Genomic DNA, 25087 nt, shown 5'->3' with positions numbered 1-25087 from the left:
CTGATAGATCGTGACTCACGAAAAGAGCGATTATGAGCGATGACATATTGTGCGTCCGTGCATTAATTTTCCCCACCTGAGGGAATCAAGCAAGTGGAATCTTTGACAGAGAAGCTCTATTTTCAAACAGAGATGGGCAAAAACATTTCCGTATTGCGCACGATGAGAGCTACGAAGGAAAAGTGATCCGCCCAACAAATAGAAAAGCAGGAGGGAAGCAAGCAAGGTACACTCTGTTTCCCAGTTAGGTTTCTTTATTATATCTACGCTTTGTTATCTGGTTACCAATTTTCCTCCACTTCTACAGGCAAGGAGTTTTATCCTGACCTCGAAGGCTCATGCTTTCTTGCCGGCTTGATACAGCAGAACGCAACAAGTTTGAGATGAATCTGGTAAACTATATATATGCTGCTTTTTTCCGAGTGGAGTGGTACCCCTGACTTGCCAAGTCCTCACGCTCTGCCGTAACATATCATGGCTCGAATGCGGCAATGAAAATACATTTTAAAGTCACTTCGGCAGCACGGTATTGTGTGAAGTACATTTTCCGTTAAGCATTTGTGACGGGTGTTCGGGACACCTGCTACTTATACCTATACTGACCACTTTTGCGTCTGAACAAAGAATATTGTTTTATTTTCTTCTTGCCATCTGTAATAACGAGAAAGGGTTTGTAGGGATAATGCGTAATACAACTAAACTTGATAGCAGAAATTCTGAGAAACGTGCTCGTAGCCTCGAGAATATTCGTTTTTATCCGATGGCAACAAAATGCGATCTCAAGATTTATTATTACACTCACTGTTTCCCGACACAATGTTCTTAGGCTGCCCCACATGCGGTGATTTGTGGTTTGATGATCTCATGCATAACGTGAATCTCCTTTCACTTGTACGGAGTGAAAGAGCTGCTCAACTTTTAGTTTTGTGTATGCAGGCAAGGCGTACGCATGGTATGTTCCTGTAAGTTTGCATATACATTCTAATTCCCACGGGACATGTGCAAGTTCTGGTGGTGGTCGTGTTGTTGTAACCGAGCCTGCCTGATACTGTGGCGTCTGTTCAGGTAGGGGAGGATCGCGTGTCCTGGGTCGGCATCGTGAGAAATTGTGCCGATATTTACCTAAGGGCATTCTGAGAATAAACCAGGGAAAACGCCCTGACGGCACAGCCGGTTCCAGGATTCGAACCAGAGCCACCTCCCTGTCTCGGCACGCAAAGCGGTTATCGTACCGCTCCGACGAACACAAGTTCGAACATATTTACTATGACCAGTTTGCTACAACCGCATTTTATTCAATAGTCACAAACTATGCAAATATCACTCGTAGAAATGTTAATAACGGGCTGTCGGAAATAGTCTTTTTCCCACAAAGAGAAAAGTTTTGTTCAATAGGAACAATCCGGGGTAGTTGTTACCAGTTGAGAGCCTGTAGTAGTCCTGTTCACTTCGTTCCTCCTAACACTCGTCCGCGTCGTTTTGCTGCAGTGCGTCACATCATGAAATGTTTTGTTGTATTATCCCCCATGGGGGACATCATGTCGGACAGCGGCCCACCACGACCAAATACGGTCGTTTATGCATCACTTATCTCACTTGTTATAACTGCCCGCATCGTTGTTACTGGGTCGTGTAATGCTCATCCACATAGTGCGTGTTTCACTGCGTGTCACGGGATGCGTAAAATTTCACGCATACGACTTGTTTTCCGTGCGTGGGACAGCGCGTCAAGATGATCCTGGCTTTCACGCAGCGCCTAAAGGCCCGTTCCCACTGCAGGGCGGGAGCCCGGAACGGCGCCCACAACGGCAAAAACGTCACTTTGAGGCCCGTTCTCTGGCGCCGTCCAAGCAGTCGCTGCTTGCGCGACTCATACCGGCGGACGGGTGATAACCAACCAATCGGGCGAAGAAGAAGACGAGGCATTTGTTTACCTCCACATTAACCACGTGTTGTACACGCCGCTTTTGCTGTTGTATTTGAACGGATGCGGAAATGGCGCAAGTCTCGCTCTCGTCGAGATACCACGAGATTACTGTGACCGTCGGGTGCCTTGAGTGTGGACACTCATGCCGTTCGCGGACCGCAGTTCCAAGCAACGTAAGCGGGCGCCCGGCAGTGGGAACGCGGACACTCAGGAGCTAATAGAAACTAAGAACGACATACAGACGTATTTCCCTTCTCTGCATCCTCGACGTTTCCTCGACATGAGCGACGTCACAGTGGTCTGTATGGGGATTAAATATGCCCACCTGAACGTTATGCCGGAATCTCAGCGCATGGCAAACCGTATATAATGGCCCTCATGGAAGACGGCGTACATAAGCAACTTATACCTTGCCACCAAGTTAGTGGCGTCACGGCCGGGACAGATTTACGCGACCATGTGGTTCGCTCTGTGTTTTCGAGCTCTGCGTCTAAAGAACGCTGTTTCCACGGAGCGTTTTACGCTGTCCAATACGCACCGTGTGTTACCGTCCGGAATAATGGCTCACTGTACTTGTCGTCATGTGCGTGGCGGCGGAATTACAGCGTTCTTCACGGCGCAGTAATAACTTTGTGATTGCCGGTTTGCCAGTGTGCTCTTTTTGTTTACTTTTCTGTCGACTACATGATAGAAGTCAGTGGTCGCGCTGCGTCCTCATTGGTAGCACGATAGATACTTAGCCACAAACATGTGTATCCTAGCGTGTCAGGTTTGGGAACACCCACGATGATGCATAACAGAACGAATTATTCAATATACAGTATCCACGTAGCTGTCGAATTCACTCGGAGTAACCGTTATAATGTCGTCCCAGACCCTACAGTTTTCTTCTCGGGTACTCAATCCCACACTGAAGTTTCCTCGACTCAAGTTCACAAAGACTGGAGTTTGCTTGCTGTACTTCGGCCATTTTCGTCCTCGAATCTTGGGGAGCCTCCTAGCAATGGAAAAACCACTTTATTGCCACGTGCATATTTGAGAGAAACCAGTCACTCTCGTTGAGATCATGCGAGAACCTGCCACAACCATTGTGACTTTAACGAAGTGCATGTTGCGAACTTCCGAAGCCGCGATGCCACTATGTGAAAGTGGATTGCCCGTCGTGGAGGCCGTACACTTCCTAAGCAACAGAATGAAATATGAACAAATAATATTTTACCATCTTTCTCTCTCTCTCTCTCTCTGTGCCTGTGTATGTATCATTCCCGCCAGCGATAGGTTGAACGCGGAATGGATGGGTGTAACAGAAAGTTCAGTCGCCCTGATGAGACGGCTGATTTAATGTGCTGCAAATTGTGCTATCCGCTACACAATGGCATTATCCTTCTTAGCCGGTGATGGTCTAGGTCCTCTTTCCTTTCTCTCCCTCGCTCTTTATTTTTATTTTTTCATGCCAGCTTTCAGAAGTTGTCGGCGAGTGTTTTACATAAGGTCAACTATGGCTAAGTAAACACGAACAACTGTAAGAGTCATTTCCGCTGTGGGGAGTACCTCGTGCTTCCTCATATAGGATGGAAACGCCTTGCCAAAATAGCTCTCGAAGTGAGTTCCTTCCCTGTTCTATATTGACAGCGCTCCCAAGGCAATTTACTTCTGCATTCAGCGCTGTCAAGCCGGTTCGGATTGCTATGTTGGGATGGTACGGGCGGGCATTCACTCAATAACTGTCACAAGCTTCAACTACGCGCTGTGAAAAATTTGACTCAAGCAACAACACATTTCCTGTTTCAACGAAATGCGAGACCATTGTTTCCCCGGGCGTCCACTATTCCACTAGATACGAAAAAAAAAAGAGAGAGAGAGAGAAAGCGCTGCGCGTTCAAAAGTAATAGGAGCCTCTTCGCTGTGTTATTTTCCGGCAAATTGAAAGGTAATCACGAATGTACACGTGACGCTCTTTTACCTTTTATTAATCGCAGTTGTATTAGTTTATGTTACTTGTACTTGACTCCGCTATACTGATAGCAAAGAAAGAAAATTAGGGTTATAATAAAAATAAACTTTCTTTGGCTAGAAGTTACATCAAGAGTGTTCGCCGTGTATTTAAATATCCCCGTATTTTTCCCGAAATATTTTCTTTTACATCTCCGCTCCGTGGGATCATATAACGAACTTTACGAACGGCAGCATAGACGGTAGGTCGTAAACAGAATCTCCAATTCTAAAATGATGAAAGATGGAAGTCACTGAAAAGGTTAGCCAGCTGTAGGACTCGAACCCACATCTTCTGGATTACTGGTCCAGAAGAAGATGTGGGTTCGAGTCCTACAGCTGGCTAGCCTTTTCAGTGACTTCCATCTTTCATCGTTAATTTCTTAGGCACTTGAGACTTTGTATGTATTTGTCCTTTCTATGTGTTCCAGCCTCAGAACATCAGTTCTCTCATCTCCAATTCTAAATTTCACCGGTTTGAGATTGACGCTACCTGTGGACTGTGGTTGAGGTCGACATCAGTAGTTAATTTCCGACTTAGTTCGGGTTCATGTACAACCTAGCTTTACTTTAGCATAAGAATGCAACTTCTTTAACCCCCCCCCTCTCTCTCTTTTCTAATTCTTAATTTCATTTCAGATGCTTCTGCAACAATGAAGGTTCAACTAAAAGTATCAAATGTAAGTGACGTACTCTCAAACAGATTGAATTAACTCACCCTTTTCTTGCAAATGTTGTCCAAGCTCGTATTAGTTTCGAACTGAAGTCTAGTTCCTCTACGGTGCTGTAACCGGCCATCTGAAACAGCGTTCCGAACACAAAGAAGTGCTCATCAAAGTGGGCCACACCCAGCCAGTCATCCCACCAGCTGTAACTCGGTCGGTGATCGAAGTGATACACATACACAGTGTTGTTCCGTGCAGCTACTCTGTCTGCGAAGTAATGCACTGGGCACTGGAATAAGAAGTCTCCGATAGCGTCTGCAGCCCTGGTTAGGGCTTTGGTACCGTCGCCATCCTTGATATTCTTGAGGTAATGATCGGGAATTTCTTTCGAACTAATTCCCAGCACGTATCTAAAGAGCATGGTAAGATAAAATCTGACCTCGTCTTTTGATATCGACCCCGGATCGTCTTGCTTGAGAAACTTTGTTAGGAAGTAGTTGACAAATGGGCTTCCTTCGTTCCGGTTGGTTCCGATGATTAAATCAATGTCTGCAAACTCTCCTCGTTCAATGGCAACTCTGGGGTCTTCTGGGAGAAACTCGTCTCCGTATGACGGAAAGAAGCTCGCAGAGTGAACTTCATTAAGATTTTTATTCGCAGCCATGATCATTGATCCATTCACCCAAGACATGCACTCCATCACCTCGTGACGATGAGAAAACAAAGTGGTGTTTTCACTGGCGCAGCCCACTTCAAAAGCCAATTGTTCAGCTCTGGTGATGTCCGCCTTGATATTGCTTGGTTGCAGCAAGTACGGGCTGCCGCTTTCTAGGATAGCTCTGTGGAACAAGCCTCGGCTTAACGGAGATACCATGTGGAATCCGATGGACATAGCACCCGCACTCTGGCCCATCAGGGTTATTGAATCGGGATCCCCTCCGAAGTACACTATGTTCTCCTTTATCCACTCGAGAGCCAGGAGTTGATCATAAAGACCCATGTTTCCAGGAGCATCTGGGTGGCCGATGTTCATGAACCCGAAAATACCGAGGCGGTAGTTTGGAACAACCACGAGCACATCACCAAGTGCTGCCAAATGAGCGCCGTCATAGAAGAAATAACTGTTGCCTCCAGTATCGAAGCCCCCGCCATAGAGGAACACCATCACGCTTTTTGAAGAACAGCTCTCGATGTTGTTGCAGTGTAAGGCCGGAGTCCACAAGTTGAGATAGAGACAGTCCTCCGTGGAGTTCGAAGCATCGATGGTGACTGACTTTGTGACGAAAGTGTCATGCTGGAGGCACGGGAATGGCTTCTCCTTGGCGTTGTAGATTCCATCCCATGGCTTCACTGCTTGTGGTGTCTTGAAGCGCAGTTCACGAAGAGGAGGTTCCGCGAATGGGACTCCGAGGAATGCATCGACAGGTCTGTTGAACACGATATCCGTTTTCCCCATGACGTATCCCGATTTGGTGAACACTACGGGGCCAGAGGACGCTCCCCATGCTCGCTGTAGCACAGTGAGGAGTAAAACCGCACAAATCCTCGGAGGGCGCATGGTCTGAAAGAAGGAACCAGACTTAGAAGGCGCTCACCGGAATCACTTTTTCTGCCCAAACTGCAAGGAAGCCCAAATGCTCCTGCGTGCCACTGTTTTCACGCATGCTAGACGTGCTTAAGCAGACGACAAAAACAAAACGCATTTTTAGAACGCTTCCATGTTTCCCCGTAGGTAGACCACTTATAGCACATTTACATATCGTGCGCTACTGCGCCGGTATTTGAGATGGGAGAGGCATGGGAAAGGGTATAGCTTACCTCATATGGCGCCGGGGAGCAACAAGATGCTTTCCGTGTTGCCTACCGCGTGTGAAAGTGGAAGAGGTAGAATTTTGTCGACGGTCTGCACAATCACGGTTATGGGGTCACTGACAAGGGGAAACTCTCTCTGCGGATGCCACTCGCCTGGGCCTCGGGCTCTTTGGTCGTTCCTCTTCCGCAACGGCTTCCACCTCTCTGGTGCATGCAACTCTATCGTAAGTTGCTTTTCGTTGGAGTCTGGGGATCAGAGATGCGTTTGGAGGGCACGTGTTATCGACTTGAGGCGTTGACAAGTTAGAGATCAAATTGGAGTAGCGGCGAAAGTTCCATGGATTAAATACGAAAGGGTGTGCCTGGAATGATGCGAATTCGTTCGACCTTTCAGTGACCGGTTTGACTCAAGGTTCGATGCAATGAGAGGAGAATTAACTTGCCGCGATTGAACTGCTCGATAATACTGTGCACTGAACGGTGTCAGGTGCATATCTCACCAAAAGGTAAGGCTACGTAACGTGGTGTAAAGCCTCTCTACGTAGAGCTTTTGTTTGTTTGTTTTTTCTCTTTTTTCTGGCTCTATTTTTCCACCCACAGACGCGTTTTGGGCTAGCCAGACCTGACCAGGTCGGGACTAACATCTCCACATTTTTCTTTCCTTTTCCAATTCCAATTCCTCTCTACGTAACTTCGCCCTGCCTTTCCCCGCTAAAGTAGTATGAACGAATTATGTGCATTACGTTGCATTATGTATGCAGGTATTTTTGCATAATTTCGTAGCTATGGGAATTTTTGTTTCTCTTCTCCACGATTGTTGATTGGAGAGCTACTGGCGCAGCTGTCCTCATAGATTCCTCCACAGAATCAAATTGTCCTACGTATATCACTTATGGGGACTATCTGCAACTGTTGCATTTCTAAGCGTTTCTGAGGCGAATGATAAACACGATACTTCCACCCTACTCCTCATAACTAGCCTAAGAATGATATGGCCTGCACGTCAGGGGCTCTATCCCTGTTATCATCTGCCACCAGACCAAACTTCCAATTTTCGATGGAGAATTTGTCGTGCTTATGTCGCGCTCTCCGCGCACATCCTTAACATGGATTTGGGCAATGGTCGCGTAAGGCGATTGTAGTCGATCCACTTGTTTATGATTTCTACAGGGTCTTCTTGCAGAGATGTGTTCTGAAGATAAACAAACCAGGTCAGGCGATGTTGCATCACCATTGCTCCCTTCATCTCGCGCTCCCGCTAAGTTGTTAAAATGCATCTGCAAAATTCAGGACAAGTACGCTACGAAGAAGCCAATGAGTGCCTGCACCAGGATTCGAACCTATGTCCTGATCCCGTCAAGGACACTACGGATTACACCACATCGGCATGGTTTTCTCGTGGGTTGTGGAGCCTCAAGTATTTCGGAACGGACACATCATTCGCTCTCCCCATTCTCTTTTCTTTTACATGTTTTCCTCACTCTGTCACACATTCAGAAATGAATCTGCCGGCAACTGAAGATCATGCTGTACTGGGTACCAGGCCAAGATAGTAACTGAGTGCAGCGCTAAATATTCCACCTTGATAAGCTTTTTTTTTTTCGTGTTAGCGCCGCGAAGCAACTGTGGCTATGAACGGCGTACAGATGTGAGCAGATGGAGGTGCAGCAGGAAGGAGTGGTGAACAGGGGGGTTAGTATGAGTTGTAGTGTCGACTGCAGGGGGAGCTGCGCCGACATTCGTCTGGAAAGTTTTGGGAAAACCCATGAGAAACCTCAGACAGACCAGCAGGTGGTAGGATTCGAACCATCACCTCTCAGTCTTCAGCACGACCTTGGCTGCCACCAACGAGCGGGACGCCTTAACCCGCTCGGCCATGTCGCTGGTACCTCTTAAAGTATTTGAGTGAAAATAAAAACGGATACTCATTCGGGGTACTCTTGTTCTCCCGCGCGGTATCTTCCTGGTGCATGTTCCCTCGCCCGTTACCGCGGACATATTGGCCGATAATGTCGCTCGCGAGGATACCAGAATACGGTGCATAGAGAGGAAGAAGAACCAGGCAGCAAAATGAACGTGAGGGTGCAATAAGTCACTTTAAACCCTTGGTTGCCTTTTTCATTGCGTGTCGCTGCTGTCGCAGGAGGAATCGCTTCTGCACCGCCTCCGTCTCAACGTTGCTCACAGGCCCATTGCTCCTTTACAAAATGGGCCAATCCAGCTCCCCCTTGTGTTCCAGCCGTGGCGAGGTGGCCGACATTCCTCATTACCTCTTGCACTGGAAGCCCTCCATCGCCGTCTAATGCAGCTTGGCTGCAACACAATATCCATGGCCACCCTCCTTGGTCCCGTCCCTCGGCCTACTCAGTGGGCCGTCACCACAGCCCTGCTCCACTTCCTGAAAGACTCGGGCCTTGCGTGCCTCTAACTGGGCTTTCTTGTGCCATGTCGTGCCTGTACTGCACTGACTGACTTTCTTTCCCTTATTTTTCCTTTTCTTTCTTTCTTTTTCTTTTTGTTTACTTTGCGTTTCTTTCTTTTTTTGCAATAGGAAGCCGACATTAGGCTGGCTCACATTTCCATACTTTCTTTTTTTCATTCTATTAAACATATTCCTCCCCCCCTCCCCATCTATTGTTTTTATCAACTGTTCATTTCAGTTAACATTTGTAGCCGTCCTGGCTCGCCATGACTACGAAACACCGGTCGTCTGGTCAACATTCACCGACATGCCCTTCAGGCCAACACATTCTCCCGAGTATTCACCATCACTCCATCAAGCAAGATTCACTAACGCAGGGGCCTCAAGCTCAAATCGAGTCGCGGTTCGCATTGGCCCCTGACCACGTCATGGAGGGCCACACAGAAAAGAAATGGCGGTAATTACCATAAAATACCCTGATATGCCATGAAACAAAATATACACAAAAAACAGGAGCGGTGTAGTTATTGAGGAGCCTGACGGTGTGTCCAGAAATGATTACTGGAAAACTACACTCGACACACCGAAATAAATAAATATATGCTACCTTTCAAATCGGGTACTGGAAACATGAAAAACGATTCGAGGAAAATACGTAGGCATTCACAAACGATAATGATACGTTCAGGAGCACTGAAATTATTCCCTGTTTGCACACTGTATTGTTGCCTTTGCCTACAGTTTCAAGCTGGAAAAAGAAATGGAAAAATCGGAGAGAAACAGCTATAGGTGACATTATTGACAATGGATAGCTTCAGGCTTACTACTTCACTGTGACATCTAAAATTAAAATACAATGGCCACAGTACATGACTGTTCCTCTCTATTTTTTAGTGTGTTACTATTTGACTTGAGAGATAATTTGAGAATTAAGATGTGCTCATTTTAATGCTCACATTATTTATGGCGCCAGTTTGCAAAAGTGCAAGCGAAGACAAGGTTGCCGTGTCCGTTGGTGAGGTTCATGAGCCACAAGTGCTTACATGCGAATGTTCTGCCTAACATGGACAGCGGCAGAAGTACGCCGGGCAAGGCTAAAAATAATACCTGAAAATCTGGTTTTATTCCTAACCCTTCACTAATTTTTGAAGTGGTAGCTTCGTTCTCTTTGATGGTCAAGGGCCCGCGGGCAACATGTGACACGCTATAACGTCCTCTAACCTGCTCTAACGCATAGCGAACAATGAAATTCAACAATGAATTGGTGAATCTTTGTATATTTCAGGACAAGGATGCAGGATTACATCTTCGTCCCTATCTTGTTTCCTTTATTTTTGTCAGATATTTTTTTAATTTTTTGTTTTTTGTTTTTTTGTTTGGGATGCACCTGCTCTTCTTCGTAAGGGTGAGAGTGGTCAGCCTCTCAAGACTCGCTCATCAGTGGTCATGTATTGCAAGAAAGTTTTCCGGAGCACTTCACAAGAAAACGTCAACATTTACGCTTTAGAAAGTAATGGCGAATTCGGGTGGTCATTTCATGGCAACACGGCTTGGCACTCGGAAATTGCCCGTGCTGGATCACGTGACCGTTGCCACCTGAACATGTGCCAGGCATCTAGCGGTTATAGCTGCTTGGATCACGCTAGGGGCATCGCGGTCGCTCGTCTTCGGGTTTCGTCGTTTGCTAGCCCACGTGAACTTCGACGTGCTAGCCAAAGCGGGCCTTCGCCACACTTTCAGTGAGGATGTGACGGCACCGGATATAGTTGGGCAACCTGCTGCTCGGTCGTCTTGAGACCGTGCGAAAAAGGTGCTTGCTGGCAAATTCCAGGCGCTCGGAAAGCGCCACGCGAACATGCGAGATTGCTTCGCTTTGACCAAGCGAACATGGCTGCTCGGGATCTTGCAAAAAAAGGTTGCCACGAAATGACCACCCGAATTCGCCATGAGCAAACGAGCTGGTGGCATAACTAAAAACTAGGGATGTGCCAACCGAATCCGCCAATCCACGAATCCCTGTGCTCAAAACGGCGAAATCAAATCTTTCGAATCCACCAGCCGCGTTTGTTTGTTTCGTTTTCACATCGGCGCCTCCGGTGTCCGCCGAAATTGACCGACAGATGTTTTCTTGTTTGTCTGTTTACACTGCTCTGAACTGGAAGAGTTTAAACAGGAACTATTACATTACAAGTTTAAAAGTAACTTGGTTTTGCTTTTGATTGTTGCTTAGTTTTATGGAAATAATTCAGACTCGAGAATTTATGCCTTCCTTTTAGTCGATGAACAACATGTTAAGTTAATTGCGTTTAAGAAGAACTATAGGGCTATATTTTCTCCTGAAACTGAAGCATTATTTAATTTGTTTTTCATTAAACAAAGGTATCGTATTCTGCTTCAAAACACTTTTCACTAGAAGTGTTTTTGTTTCCTGGCTTTCTAAACTGTTTTTAAAGAAAGGATTCGAAAGATTCGAGATTCGTATGATTCGTGGATTCTTAGAACCCTCCTTGGATTCGGATTCGGATTCGAAAAATTCTGGATTCGTCCCATCTCTACTAAAAACGCAAGACAAAGACGCGCGCGTTCTCCTTGTTGTTCCTAGTCTTGGGCTTCACGTAATGGTTCTATACATGATTGATTACTTCGAGGCAAGTAATTTTATGAAGCCATAAAAAATTGGTTCTGACTCCTGATTAAATCGGATAGATGAAACAACAAAAAGCAGATGGTGGTTCCACAGATGCGCCTCTTTGACATGCTTCCGAATATAATCAGAATTCTATTTTCGGTAAAGAGCAGTGTTTCTTGTGTATAGATATCAAGAGATATTTGCGGTAATTCAATTTTTCCTTTCGCAAAGCGTCAAAGCCTGTCTGCTGTGTTACAGGCTAGACTTTGTACGGAAAAGGGCAGACGACAGCGAAGGGATAAACGAACCGAAAGCTTATAAAAGGACGGTTTGCGAGAGATTAGTACATTAGTGTCTTGTCTGTTGTAGTTATTATTGCTTAGGGATATTGATGGTGATAATGGCAGTGGAGAAAAATATGGAGATGTAGTCCTCACGTAGCGTGAGACAGCTCTGCACTGCAATAATTATGTAAACGACCATGGTTAGTAAAATATTAAAACGATGTCGCCTTCTCTGTGGTCTTCAGAAAGGATACAAACACCGTTGCGGTCCGTCGATAGAAAGGATGTCCATTTCCCTAACACTTTCGCGACGTGAAGAGATCTTCTATCTATAATAATGTCCAGGGTTCTTCGGAGCGTAGGCACGTACACATCTTGAGCACATTGGCGATGTTGCATGCAGCACCAATTTTATGAAGAAACGCATTTGCGAATGGGACATTCAGTCGGAGCTGTGAAATAGGGCTTCTACGATTCGGGTGTCCGTGGTGATAAGTTGCGTGAATTTACAGTGGTTTATCCAGAATTTCTTCCTTGGGGGTGTTGGGCTCTGCAATTGGGGGGTGTATTTACATGCTTTTGACAAAATATTGTGCAGTCACACAAAATTTTAGGGGGTATCCTCTAGATTTTGGGGCGGTGTTATAGGGGTGTAAGGGGGGGAGGGAGTCTTGATAAATCACCGGGGATCAGGGTTGGCTTTGTAAAAACCGTGTATGCGCTTTTCACACACGCTAACGCAACGTAAGTACGAACCCCCATAATCCTACCAACTACCTCTACCTTAGTTTAATAAATTATGAACGTACCATTTTCCCGCGACCTGGCGTTACCGCTGAAATTTTCATTGTTTTCTGTATGTTTTTAGTTTGTCTAGAGTATCGATCGTCTCTAGCGACAAAACACCCCAATCATCATCATCAAAATAAAATTGTTTTGTTTGTATGTGTGGTTTGTTTGTTTATTTGTTTGCGGCTTCCCAACTTCACGTCACCATGGCCCAGCGAGTCCACCAGCACAACGCGAAAGAGCGAACGAAAGTGTCGCTTTTCTTCTCGTTGGTAGCGACCTGGACAAAATCAAAGACAAAAATCAAGACTACTGTTGAGACCACTCCGTATTTAAAACGTGACTGCCGAGTATAGTAGCAGCGATAGACGTTGGATTCTGTCAGCCGTGCTGACGGGGACGACTTTGCGGTTTACCGTGTGACGTTTTCGGAACGAGCGTGCGGTCACAAGGCAGTCCCAAATCGAGGTCACTGCCAGTGGAGCAGAAATGGAGATTACACGCTCCGCTACTTCGTTCTGCTTCCATCTGTCTGCTGACATTTCCGCGTCGCCTTCTTTTCGGTATTCTAAGGTCAACAGTCACCACAAAGGCACTTTTCGTCGGACGGTACCGTATAATTTCTTCGTCTGGGAAAGTGCGCATATGCGTGAAAGCGACACGTAAAAACTACACATGGTAGAAGACTAAGATTAATTACTCCTTTGTACTTTTGCTCGACAACAGATTAGCAGGAGGCTTCTTCGTAACAACAATGACGCGTCACTAGCCACGGGCGTCGCCACGCAGTTCGGTCAAACAATATCGAAATGAGAAAACGGGGTATAGCAGGGGCATACAAGAGCCGAGTATGTCGGCTCTGGAGTATATTGGCAACAAGCGTCCTCTATGGAGGGAGCTCTATACTTTTGATGTGGAATACGATGTCAATGACACACTGGCGGCACCATTTGAACAGGCCGCAATGGACATGGCGCTTGCAACGGAGGCTTCTCGGACATCTGACGCCGTCGTCTGGAACATGTGGTGATATAATCGTGTGCGATAACAAATGATAATTATATATATGCTTACACATGGGTGTTACATGCCTCATGATTTACCTTATGGTGGGGGTGGTGGTGGTGCAAGTGAAAGGGCTCGCCGTTGTCGGCCTCACAGAGGTGGGCAACATCACCACTGACGCCCTGGGGGAATGTGCGTCCTGGGCCGACTTCTAATGGGACTGTGCCGACATATGTCTGAAAGCGTCTGAGGAAAACCCAGGAAAAACCCTCTTCGTGTAACATGCACACTCAAGCCAATGTAAGCTTTTCTGTCCTACAACGCCCAGTGGAATTTGCCATTATTGATCTTCCTTTCCACTGCGTCTAACATACGCTATTTCATGACGGTGATTGTGATGGTCATAACAGTATTCTTTGGCATTATCTAAACGAACCATAGCAACGAGTTAGCGTATTATTTTTTGTCTTTGCACTGAAAATGCACATGCGGTGGTGGTGGAACTGCTTGCCGCGTTCGACCACGCTCAAGCAAATGCCATATGCTTTTACAATTACCTCGCCAGAGGCGATACTCTACCCCATTGGTGGTGGGGATGTGGGGAATAAAATAATGAGCCCCTTCACAATAACGATCGCCTCCCCTCTCAAAATACAATGTGTTACAATGACCTCCGCTTATTGTATAGAGAAAACGCATAGGTCAGTCAGGCAAGACAGGGATGGAGCCTGTGGGTTCGCTTTGTCTATGAGTGGCCCTTTAGCGGAAAACTAGTCGATTACTCCGTAATAGACTACCGAAAATTATAATGATATTGCTTGAAAAATCACTAGCTCGCACACCCGATCGATTACTCGCACAATCATACGAAGTAATTGATTAGTAGTAACACAGTTACTAAAACACAAAGTAACTGATTACTATAGTAATACAATTACTTGTAACGCGTTACGTACACGTTTGCCTGTATGTATATGGTGACCCTTTACTCGTACCTTGCGCGCAGCAAGTTGGAGTTTGCGACTGTTGTCTGGAATTTTATAAATGTGCCCGTGTCTGGAACCATCGACCAAGTTCAGAGAGAAAATTTGTCATGATTGTTTATAATAGGCATTATTATCGGAGGTTCTATTACTTAATTGTATCCAACCGCGCTGTCGAAGCTGAGTGTATATTCCCTTCGGCACAGAAGAGATTTACGTGATTTAGTATTCACGTACAAATTGTTCGTGGTGTACCGACTCCTCGTTTATACTCGAATGCATAAATTTTCATTTTCCTTCGAAGCGTACCGGATATGCTTTGCCGTCCTACCGAAGTGCTCAGAATGAAGTCGAGCACTTTCTCTTGCATGCAACTCATTTACAATGATTACTCTCTCAAAAAGAAAAAAAGAAAGAAAAAAAAACAGCATAGATATTTATCTTCCTACGAAACAACAGCTTGTCGCTCTTCTCTTTCTTTCTTTTTTCATTTTTTCCAACCTGGTGTGTAAAATACCTACACGACAGCTTACTGACTACTGAGTATGATCGTTACTTCGACTCCAGTCGGCGAATACTGAAGAACGCCCTCGCGAAACTTAACAACCGACCATTTAGTGTTGAGAAGGTACTGGGGAGCTGGCCAAGGCAGCACCAGCAACCTGCGCGGTGTGCACTCACGAGTCACGACCTACCTCAAGGATATACGTCAAGCGTCCTGGAACAGCTGGTCGCACCAGTGCGACCTACACTCTTAAAAATGAACTTCACCACATAGCACGCTCCTAGCCAACCATCACCCCGAATGACAACGTTCTCGCCCTAGATTTGTTGAAAACGGGAGGAGGAGCCTATTTTGTGCCATTATGCACGGCACAAAATAGGCTCCTCCTCCCGTTTTCAACAAATCAGGGGCGAGAACGTTATCATTCGGGATGGTGGTTGGCTAGGAGCGTTGCTATGTGGTGAAGTTCATTTTTAAGAGTGTACGTTCTCATTTTTTTTTTTTCTGTCTCTATTCTATTCTGTTCTGTGATTCTATTGTGTAACTTGTTGAGTGCCCAAAAATTTAGGTGCTGTGTGTAGTTTCTTCGTTTAGTTAATGAACGGTGCGCCACCCTTTAGGCGACCGTTTGGATGACTTTTCCTCCATTTTTTTTCTCTGTTCTAATAAATATATCCCCCACCCCCTTTTTTTAGGCGCAGGCTGTAGGTGGGCACGTGTAAGTAAATACATCGTTAATTCCAACTGCTACTACGTGTTCAAGCACCGGAGATCATTTTCTTTTCTTTTATTTTTCATTTTTTTCGAATAAACATTTCCAACTTCCCGTGATGCAGTTAACGTACACAGTTAGAATTCACTACCAATCGATTTTCAGAACGGCACGTAGAAAAATATACTTCATATCAAGCGTGCCTACAGGACGTTTGTTTAGAGCCTTTCGTTCTGAGAGGTCACACTGTTTTACCTGTTCGTAATCGTGGCTCATACTCAGGGAGAAAAGCAACACGTCTAGATCAGTGGCAGTTGGGGGTGGGGGTGGGGCAAAGCATTAGGTTAAACATTAGATTTCACCCTCTTACCTCCCACGCGACGCGCTTTGAGAAAGAAACCGCTTCCCCCAACGAGAGGGTCTGGATCCGCCCCTGGTCCAGACGTCATGTCACACTTCCTGCTGCGCTCCATAACGGGTGAGTCTGACCGACATCTACATGCAGAATGCACGTTTACACATATGCGGTCAAGTCGGCGATCTCTGAAGCCGCAAAGAATGCGTCGAGCATACGTTGACCCACAAAGTCGAAGGAATAGTTGGAGTGAGCCTACATTTACATAAGGCATCCAGTTTTCAATTTGCTTTTCTCTTTGTACACATGTGTGGTCAGACGAAACCACGGAAGTGAGCATAAAACCGATATCTATACCGTTGTACTTGGTAGGTACAGTTCACCAACCCGAGCGAGCTCTAAAAATAAAATGCCGGTAGAACTGATGACGGTAGGGTGGTTCGTGCCCCTCGCTCTCTCTTTCGTTGCTCCTGATTACAGTTAGAAATGAGGAAAACGACTACGCGCTAATAGTTTGCCCGTGCGCACTGTTGCAGTCGTTCTTCCACAGAGGTTCCTGAACCGCTCTGTTAGTTTCTGTGTCTTCCTCTTTCTTTCTTAAGCCAATACATTTTCAAATAATTAACAGCAGCGGATTTGTTGTAGCTGACAACCATATGTATACTGAGGGGCATAATACTATTCTGATATCGCAAGAAGTCTGTCACAAATGCACAAATTGTGTATGTGACGTGGGGCGCACCAGAAGGCCCGTTCTATATGGCACGAATAAATTCCTCTTGTTCTATACAAGCTAAATTTTTACACAATCTATGGTACACCTCCTCGATCATGCCGCCTCCCCCCGCCCCCATTCACACACCACAGACACACATCCCCATTATTATTATTATTTTCTATCACCATCACCATCATGCCGCCTCTACCGGCAGTGGATATGGTGCACAGTGTGCCAAAGTGGGTTAGTTAGGATAAGTACCAAGAAACAAAGTGTATACTCACCGAATCGTTTAGCGGGTCGTTGTTGGCCTCTATTACGTAATATTACGAACGTTTTCAAAGTTCGGTGTTCGAGAGAAAAGAAGCTGCGATGCGAAGTAGATAACCTAGTTGTTCAGGACTAAATTTTACTACTCACGTGTTCTGTTAGGTCACGATGACGAAGCTATTGCTCCAGTTGTCTTCCTTTGCCAAGGGATACTTTGTGGCGATGCCTGTGGTTCGATGTTGATTTCTTATCCTTTCGTAAACGTGACGAGTGGTCATGGTCACCAATATTTCCTGTAAACTCGAATTCTTATGACATGGTACTTTAAGAGGCACGACAGACGCCAGTATTTAGGCGTTTATGGACAAGCCGCACTACCTTCGAAAATGAAGGCAGTACGAGAATAAGGTCTCATAACAAAGAACAAAATTATCACACCTGATGCATACCTTACTTATTGCGTTATAAACATACGTTTCCAAAAAGAAAAATACAAAAGTTCTTGAACCTATTCTCTAATGAAGTGCTGTTCTTAAATTAATTCGCAATCCAGGTCCTTGTTGCTGGTACCGCAACGTTGTGTTTGCAACTGCAAATTAAAGATGGATGATTGCACCTTCTCTTTCGTTTTATTTACAGTTTTCTTTGTGTCATCATACCATCGGGTTAAAAACAACGTAGGTGTCCTTAGCTTCACACTTGCTACACCTTATCTTGCATATCAAAGCAGCACGCCAATGCTGTGGTCCGAGAGAAGATGGTAATTGTGCGCTCAGGACCCAGCCGACGGGACGAGGTACTTGCGCCAGAAATCGCAGATTTTCTGCCGGAACCCGATGCCTTGCGAGTAGTTCTTCAGGTTAATACTCAGGTAGAAAGGGTGCTCCTTCGTGAATCGCGGCCACAACTGCCCACCAACCGTTGGAGGTTTTCTGAGAAGATGAGAAATGACGATCTTTATTGCACAAGCCATTCAATTTTGGGGCGCTGTAATCGACTTTGAATTGATGCTACTGTATACAATCTAATTCACATGTGGTGCACCGTTAGGAAGTAAAAATATACACACGGAATAGCCGCGTAGAACTATACCCATCATTAAATATGCGAGCCTCATAGGTTAAAAGGAATTGAAAGAATACGTACACGCGAGAAACTGAAAGATAAGATGGCCACTAAGTGATGAAACTAAGGGACGTCCGACTGCCTAGAAGGCGCTCCTGTTTACGCCGCTTCCACCACTTGTGCACCACTTGCAGCGCCACTTGTGGTGGCAGCGCTAAGGTTTCTCCAGTAGTGCATTCCGACACAGCGCGCATAGTGTGCGTGACACAACGCAGAACAATGGATATTTACAGACTGACTCGCGATGCGAGGAAAAGCTCTCTCTCAGCAGATATATCAGTGGGTCAACTGGCTCTGAACGAAACCAGACTGAAAAATGAAGGCAGGGCGGATACCTCCGGTTTCATACGTTCAAATGGGTCACTCAGTTTAACCCAGAGACTGTGAGAATAACAACAACTACATGGATGACGATGCGATGAGGTGATTCACCGGAGACTGTGGGAGCCGGCGGAATAGCGATTTAGTAAATGAATGGAGCGAGCATTATGGCCTCTCGTCACATGTTCATGAGGGTTCCGGAGGAGACTAATACAAAACGGAACAGAAAGTTGGAGATGCCCGTGCGGCTGAGGTTACCATTGCCTCCAAGAGGTGTATTCTCATGACGGTCTATATAAATCCGAGCGCACACGTACCGCTCCGAGAAATACAATCCTTTCTCTCCAACTGCCTCACTGTACATATAGTCCGTGCATCGGAACGTTTAATCCATACCAGATATACATATCATGATATGCCTGTCATGCTCCTGAGCGGTTTCATATTGGAGAACCTGGTTATAATGAGAACTCTCATTTCTAAACTTCATTCGAGATGTATATTCCCCTGGACTCAGGGGAATACTGCCAATGACTAGCCTGCGAGCTTGTTTGCTTCTTTGTTCTACATGAGAGATGTGTGAGGATACATGAAGCTACAAATCGCATCATCCAAGGAACCAACTAGTCGCGACGGATCCTGCAATAGACATTATCTTTTTGATGCATTTGGGAGGATTCGAATGCACTCGTTACATCTCATACTTCTCCTGTTGTCGCCCATTTCACGCGATTCAAGGATTCTGCAGGACTTTCATCTATGTCTGTAGGATATGTATAATTATAAGAATAACAAAAGAAAATAAACAAAAAATCAACAATGCTGATGATGATGACAGATAGAAGAACAATCAACAATACTCATGGCTTTAGTTTACTATGCTGCCTCAGACCAGACTTGTACGTATCTTGAGTACGTACTCAAAATACAGTATTTTAAATACTTTTTCCGGTATTTTGGTACTCTACTCAATACTTTTTTGCGACAAGTATTTTTAATGTATTTAAAATACCTTTTTCGGTATTTGCTACTCAGTACTCAAAATACTTTCCTTCCTCGTCATGCCATATCCAGCACGCTTCCCGCCGTGCCGAGATTTTCAGCTCACTGGAATTTAACCCCCTTTTTCTTCTTTTTCCTTTTTCGGGAATTCGCGAATCTGTCCTTTATCCTCTTGCACAATAGGCTGGTCCCAAGCCTGGCCTTGCTTGTCAATAGCCAACTTCGTCAGAAAACCGTTCCTATTCGTATTGCCAGGTGAATCACCAGGGGATTAGGTATAAGATAATCCCGGCATTTATTTCCTTTGTCATCAAAGCAATAAACATGTGCCAGAGGTTGAAAGACACGAACCGACATACAGGAGGGATTACGAAGTTTTGGGTCAGAACATATCAACAACGTTTACTTGGGTTCACCAACATTACTTGACACCAAGACGTTGCAAATGAAAGATATGCATGGCCTGATGAAGTTTATTCCCTTCATTTGTAAGGCCACGTTCAGAATACGCGTTTCACTTACTGCTAATACTAACGTACTTTAAAGAGTATCTTAAATACTTCTTAGAGTATTTAGTACTCTACTTAAATTACTTTCAGTTTTGAGTATTTTGTACTCTATTTTAAATACTTTTTCCGTAGAGTATTTAGTATCTTATTTTAAATACTTTTGCGCAGTATTTTGTACAAGTCTGCCTCAGACATAGTTCTACGTTTAAAAGCTTGCAGCATAACACAGCTATGCTCCTGTGTTTTTGTGCTGTTCGTGCTGATGTGACCTGATAATGAAACGATGAACGACGCTGAAGTGAGTGAATTTTGACATTTAAAAACTAGACACACAACATCCAATGAACGGCATAGAACAATGCGCCTCATCTGTAACTTTTCGTATCCCCTTTACCCTTATAGTTTCAATTTATTTACAATTAGCCTAATGTATTCCCCCCCCCCCCCCGTAGGTTTCGACCTAAAAGAGGACCTAAATCCTCAGGACCAGGTGGTTCTACACATCGACAACACGGTATACATGTCTTCTGCGCTTGATTGTCCAGAGCTACATTTGTGAGGGAGGGAACTGAATGCGTTTTTCTTTCTCAATGAATCATTAAGAAAGCAAATTTTGCAAAGGTTTTGCTGCGTATATAAAGAAAAAACTCATCGCGGAGACATATGTCGTGAAAACACACGCTTTTTTGTTGTGTTTTGAAAACTTCCTCTCTCCCATTGTGCTGTGCCAAGAAATTGAAATGAAACGTTATGAAAACAAAAATTGCGGGCACTAGGTCAGTCAGGTAATGAACTATAATTTGTCACTGATTACAGGATGTGATACGTACGCGACTCCCATAACCAAGGACGAGGCATTAGAGGGACGCATAAATAATACATCGTGTTAACGCAAAGAGGTACAAGAGAGTTTGCTCGAGTGTGGACTATGCAGTGGTAGGACGCTCCCTGTAACTGACGACAAACCTCCCGTCCACACAGATGTAACTTGGCTGTAATGTGGGAACCGCGCGTTCCGCACAGGTTGCGTAACAGTTGCACTTGACCGCGAATAATCGCATCGTGCTCGCCTACTTCTTCTCGTGACCGATACGTCACTGAAAGAATAGGCATCACACTCACACAGACGCATCGTGAAAACACACAACTCACCCAGTCTTGGCAAACGTGGCCCAGATCCGGATAAGCCTCCTGCTGAGAATCTTCTCCTCGTCGGTTGACTGCCGTGGATACAACAGCGGAAAACCAAACACAAAGCCAAGCTCGTCCCCGTGCGTTACTCCTGTCCACTGGTTGTAAACACTGAATGATGGTCTGTGGTTGAACACGTAGAAATAGACGTCGTTCTTTTTCTTTGCCATAGCTTCGGCATACAACAACGATGGACAGATCAAACTGAAATCACCCACAGCGTCGGATAATCTGCTGAGTGCCAATGCAGTTTGGTTCATATCGCTGAGATATATTTCTCGTATGGGACCGGGATTTCTGCCCAGGATCACTTGGAAGACTAACAAGCTGTAGAACCAGATTTCGTCTACCGTGATTTTCGTGTAATCTTTGAAGTTGAAAATCTTCCAGAAGAAGTGATCTACGATGCTCGAACCTTCGTTCATGACGTTTCCGATGAGTAAATCGACGTCACGGAACAGTCCTTTTTCTGTCGCCATCACGGGCTCAAACGGAAGAAATTCGCTATAATACGCTGGTATCATGTAATGCTCCTCAACTCCAAACACGCTCTTCATTGTCCTGTAAATCTCTGTTCTCTCTTTCGCCCTAATGCAGTCAATTACTTTTCCAGGATCAGCAAGGACGTTACCTCTTTGCCCGATTGGACATCCCAGTCCAATGGCGAGCTGTTGAACTTTGAGCTTTCCTGTAAACGTGTTGTCCGGAACCTTCCAGTATGGTGTCCCGCTTTGCATAATGACTCTTTTGAAGAGCCCTTTGCTTAGAGGGGACAGAAGGTGGTAACCGATGGACACGGATCCAGCACTTTGGCCGAAGAGGGTGACACGGTTCGGATCACCACCAAACATAGCGATGTTCTTTTGTACCCACTTTAGCGCCAGAATTTGGTCATACATTCCCATATTACCAGGGTTGTCAGACACATTCGCGTTCAAAAAACCAAACACGTTCAGCCTGTAGTTCGGAACCACGACCACAACGTCACCCAGAAGAGCTAGGTATCTCCCGTCATAGATAGAGTAACTGTTGCCTCCAAATTGAAATCCTCCACCGTGCAAGAAAACCATGACGGCCTTTGAACCACAAAGGCCGATGTTCGGACTGAAGCAGTACCTCGCAGCAGTCCAAATGTTGAGATGGAGGCAGTCTTCGGTGGAATTCGTCGCGTCTATGGTGAAGCTCTGTGTCAGTTCCCAAGATTTCTGAGCACATGGGGGCTTCTTGCGTGTAGCATAATAGACACCTTTCCACGGTGGGTGTGTGAGTGGCTTTCGGAATCTCAGTTGCGCTAGCGGTGGTTCGGCGAAGGGTACGCCGTAGAAAGCGTCAATGGGTCGATTGTTTATGTTCAGGCGTACACCCTTTACTATGCCAGAACTTGTGTACGCATATGGCTGGTTGGAGTCTTCGCGTGGTTTCGCTGCGCAGAGGGCGGTGTAACTCGAGAAGGTGAGCCATGTTGCAATAGTCGTGCGCAGGTGTCTCCTAAGAGAAAATAAAAACATCGTTATATCGCGCAATCCTGCATCGACGCCTAAATATGATACGCCCTTGTCTGTGTACGTTGTCAGTCCAGTTCTGGCTGGACGAACAAGAAAATTGCGTCTTGCGCTACCCTCCGGTTGCCCTCCGGTGAATATCTGGCTAGCGATTTAACAGTTACATGCAATAAAATTGGTAGAACACGTGCGGCATTCATTATAAACATGTTTGATTTGGTTTGTTTTTAAGGAGATTTTGGCTTCACTAATGTGAGGCCCGCAACTCCACATCACTTGCACCAATTAAACATGTTTAACATGTTTAACATGTTTAACATGTTTAACATGTTAAACACGTTTAACATCCTGTGTATTGTTCCTTGTGAGTGCTCGAACTTTGCGGATAAGATTTGTTTTCTCATTTATAAATGCAAGTTGCTCCGTACTCAAAGATACAGCGCAATTGTGCGTCCATGCATCAGAAAATTATTTTCGCAGAATAAACTAGAAAAATATTACGCAACTTTGTTTTCACCATGTTTACGTATCTCCACTTAAAGAAGCTCATTAGCTCATTCCACCTGATTAGCGGTTAAAATTTTCAAATGTCTTACAAGATGATTCAAAATATGAGACAATAATAATCGGTTCTGCGCACGTAACACCAAATATATTTTGGCCAAATATATATATGGCCAAAATATATTTTCAGTTTCGGTCGCTACATTATAACAAACCACAAACTGTTCATAAGCAGAACAGCAAACAATCTCATGGTAATACCCCCCGACTCCGAACGAGATGGCAACATAAACACGCGCGATGAAGAGTAAAGAGGATCCAAAGAAAGGCTACTCACATTTTGAAAGCCGTTAGCTTATCGTATCTCCTTATCCCGCTACGCGCAGCACATGGGACGCTGTCTCTTCTCGGTCGGCACAGCGTACTCCTTTCACACACTGCTCCACGGCTTCTTTTCTCTCGTCCACATTGGCTGTGCTTCCCGATGCGACCGCCCCTACACAAAGCTGCAAGGATACGGCCAACTGGGCCCGTTTAACGAGGAACGAGCATTTCATCCCAGTAAGGTAAGGGGGACCTATATGCGAAAACGAGAATGGAATACTTAATTTAGACGCACCGCCTTTCTCTGTTATGAATGCGGTCCGTGAAAGTCGCAAGGGTCGAGACAATGACTCGCTCCCCTCTAATATTATGGATCAGATAACGGTTTGATGGCGTGCTATAAACAGCTTCGTTCCAGTGGCCCGCTGCCTTTCACTGTCGCTTGGGCTTCGTAACTTAAATGGCCTCATGAAATTGTTGCAAACAATGCCGCCTTTTGCGTGCTGTTCGCAGACAAAAGGCAGGAAGACAGTGGTAAACAGCCTTGTCGCAGTTCTCATTGCTTGCTGTTTGCACGTTGAGCATGGGTGTTTGGTAGCTGTGTGGTGCTTCCAACTAAGCTGTGAGTCCATGCGTAATGCCGCCCGTTTTCCCTGTTGGCGAATAGTCGCTGAGATAACAAAAGATCGATTACATGTAAAAAAGTATGATATCGAAGAAAAGCCGTATCATGAACAATTGTTTGTAGCTTTGCAGTGTGTTATGATACTGTCAGTCAGTTCGTATTCACCTAAAAAAATATTTTCCACGTTGTCGACTCTGTCACTTGCGTTAATTTCATGTATTTTGTTGCTAAGACAATTCACCGATATCGGCGAGGCCAAGTTGGTCACTCCCTACAAATACCGTGAAGCACTGGTTAAGTCAGACACACCGTTCACCACGCATGCGCAGCCGTACCCCATAGTCTCATACCAAGAAGTATTAAAAGTTTTTCGGGATCTTGGACTCCAAAGCTCTGCAAACGGAGTCTAACTATCAGGGAAATGTTGATTACTGGAATCCACGCGCCACCCATGCCTATGGGGGCCTTTCTTTGCAGAGAGTTGCCTGACAGGTTATACATTGTGCTCTCCATCTATATGTTGCGTTTAATGCGATCCTCGAAGGACAACTTGCGGAACGACTTCTTTCCTGCGTAACTTGCTTTGTGCTTCAAGGTTTTTAACATTTTTCTGTGGACTGAATTTAAAATTTAACTTGTTGAAGGACACTCAGTGGGTGTGACGCTCTTATCACTTTCATTCTTTTGAATTCGTTGCTTTTCACATCCGGAAAAGTTCAGCGATCGTATTACCCTATTTTTCGAAAAATACAATTTGACATGTTTGTATCCCGTATGTTCTCACAAACCTCCGGGCTTTTGGGACCCGGGCAAAGTGGAGTCTGAAGAGCCAACATTATTTAACATTAACTACAGGACAGCATGCACTATATTTTACTGAATTTATAACTCAAAAGTCGCTATATTAGCACTGGAG

The 25087-nt window shown here is 45.3% G+C and overlaps 2 protein-coding genes and 1 long non-coding RNA gene across 3 annotated transcripts in view; 1 reads left to right on the top strand and 2 right to left on the bottom strand.

Moving 5' to 3' along the window:
* Window positions 1-361: 361 nt before the first annotated feature.
* The window catches only part of LOC135385679 (uncharacterized), a 42373-nt gene continuing 17647 nt past the window's right edge, over window positions 362-25087 (top strand). Inside the window, exons 1-2 of the long non-coding RNA XR_010420470.1 lie at window positions 362-392; window positions 4559-4599. This is a non-coding gene — a long non-coding RNA (uncharacterized LOC135385679). The remainder of the gene's footprint in view (window positions 393-4558; window positions 4600-25087) is intronic.
* Window positions 1281-6249, bottom strand: LOC135385676 (acetylcholinesterase-1-like). The gene is made up of 2 exons (XM_064615130.1): window positions 4638-6249; window positions 1281-2924 (listed from the first exon to the last, which is right to left on the bottom strand). The coding sequence occupies exons 1-2, from the start codon at window positions 6140-6142 to the stop codon at window positions 2738-2740; spliced, it is 1692 nt and encodes a 563-aa protein (XP_064471200.1). The 5' UTR covers window positions 6143-6249; the 3' UTR covers window positions 1281-2737.
* Window positions 17659-23882, bottom strand: LOC135385673 (acetylcholinesterase-like). The gene is made up of 3 exons (XM_064615128.1): window positions 23560-23882; window positions 21178-22704; window positions 17659-18000 (listed from the first exon to the last, which is right to left on the bottom strand). Coding segments are annotated over exons 1-3 (1689 nt in total). The 5' UTR covers window positions 23562-23882; the 3' UTR covers window positions 17659-17840.

Source organism: Ornithodoros turicata, chromosome 2 (genome assembly GCF_037126465.1).
Source record: "Ornithodoros turicata isolate Travis chromosome 2, ASM3712646v1, whole genome shotgun sequence".
NCBI lineage: Eukaryota > Metazoa > Arthropoda > Arachnida > Ixodida > Argasidae > Ornithodoros > Ornithodoros turicata.
This window is presented reverse-complemented; position numbering and strand designations above follow the sequence as displayed.